Source organism: Limulus polyphemus, unplaced genomic scaffold (genome assembly GCF_000517525.1).
Source record: "Limulus polyphemus unplaced genomic scaffold, Limulus_polyphemus-2.1.2 Scaffold22, whole genome shotgun sequence".
NCBI lineage: Eukaryota > Metazoa > Arthropoda > Merostomata > Xiphosura > Limulidae > Limulus > Limulus polyphemus.
The window spans coordinates 87,867-88,724 of record NW_013665632.1 but is presented as its reverse complement, the minus strand read 5'-3'; the positions used below and the strand labels follow the sequence as shown (position 1 = coordinate 88,724).

General features: G+C 35.4%; 1 protein-coding gene across 1 annotated transcript in view; it reads right to left on the bottom strand.

The window, feature by feature from the left end:
- The window catches only part of LOC106458330, a 51,199-nt gene that overhangs the window by 14,062 nt on the left and 36,279 nt on the right, over nt 1–858 (bottom strand). The window contains exon 8 of the mRNA XM_022384912.1: nt 612–756. Coding sequence (XP_022240620.1) covers nt 612–756 — 145 coding nt within the window. The remainder of the gene's footprint in view (nt 1–611; nt 757–858) is intronic.

Genomic DNA, 858 nt, shown 5'->3' with positions numbered 1-858 from the left:
ACAAACGCTATATCAACGAACGTCAATAATACTCTCTGACCGCAGTTCAATTACTCATTACCTACACACACATTACCTTCCCGTCACGTTGTCACCCTCTTTTATATACCAGTCTACCCTATATCTAGTAAATACTAGAGCATTCGCCAAGGTACAGGATAGTTCTAGAAAATAGGTGGCGCCACACCAGTCACGTGACCTCGATGACGCAACACAGAGATTCTTAAAAATAAGTTTAATTCCATTGGCTTAAATTGCAGTTTTATTCGTTCGAACTAAAGCGTGAAATTTTTACAACAGAAGGAAATCCCAGTTTCTGACGGGCTTCGTCATGTTCTATTGTTGAAGGTTACATTACAATAATTGTGTATATATATATATATTTGTGCTTATCAACAGTAAGACTAAAAGCCTACACAACTTGCATTGATTATCATTTAAGACTTTATTTAAGTTTTCATTGATAGCTTACTTCAAACATGCCAATTCAATCTTTGAAACTATCCTTTAAAATGTGAAACAAGTGAGGTCATAAATATATAAGTGTATATTCTTCATCTGATTTTTAGTTACGTTATTTAGAATTCAAATAAAGTAACGAAAAATCTCACCTGATTGAGTGTTTCTACTTCTTCTTTGTTGCAGTATGGAAACTCAAGATTCGGTAAATACCGCTGCGCCCCCTCCAGGTTTTGACTTGCAGCTAGAAAGTTATTCCGTGCCTCGGCGGCACAAATATAGCGTTGTTCCAAATCGCTATTAACGAAACAAAACTTGAAACTAAAAAACAGCAACAACAAAACTGCAACCTTACATTAAAATGCGAACTTAAAACTTACAAGTACCTGAATGAACGTA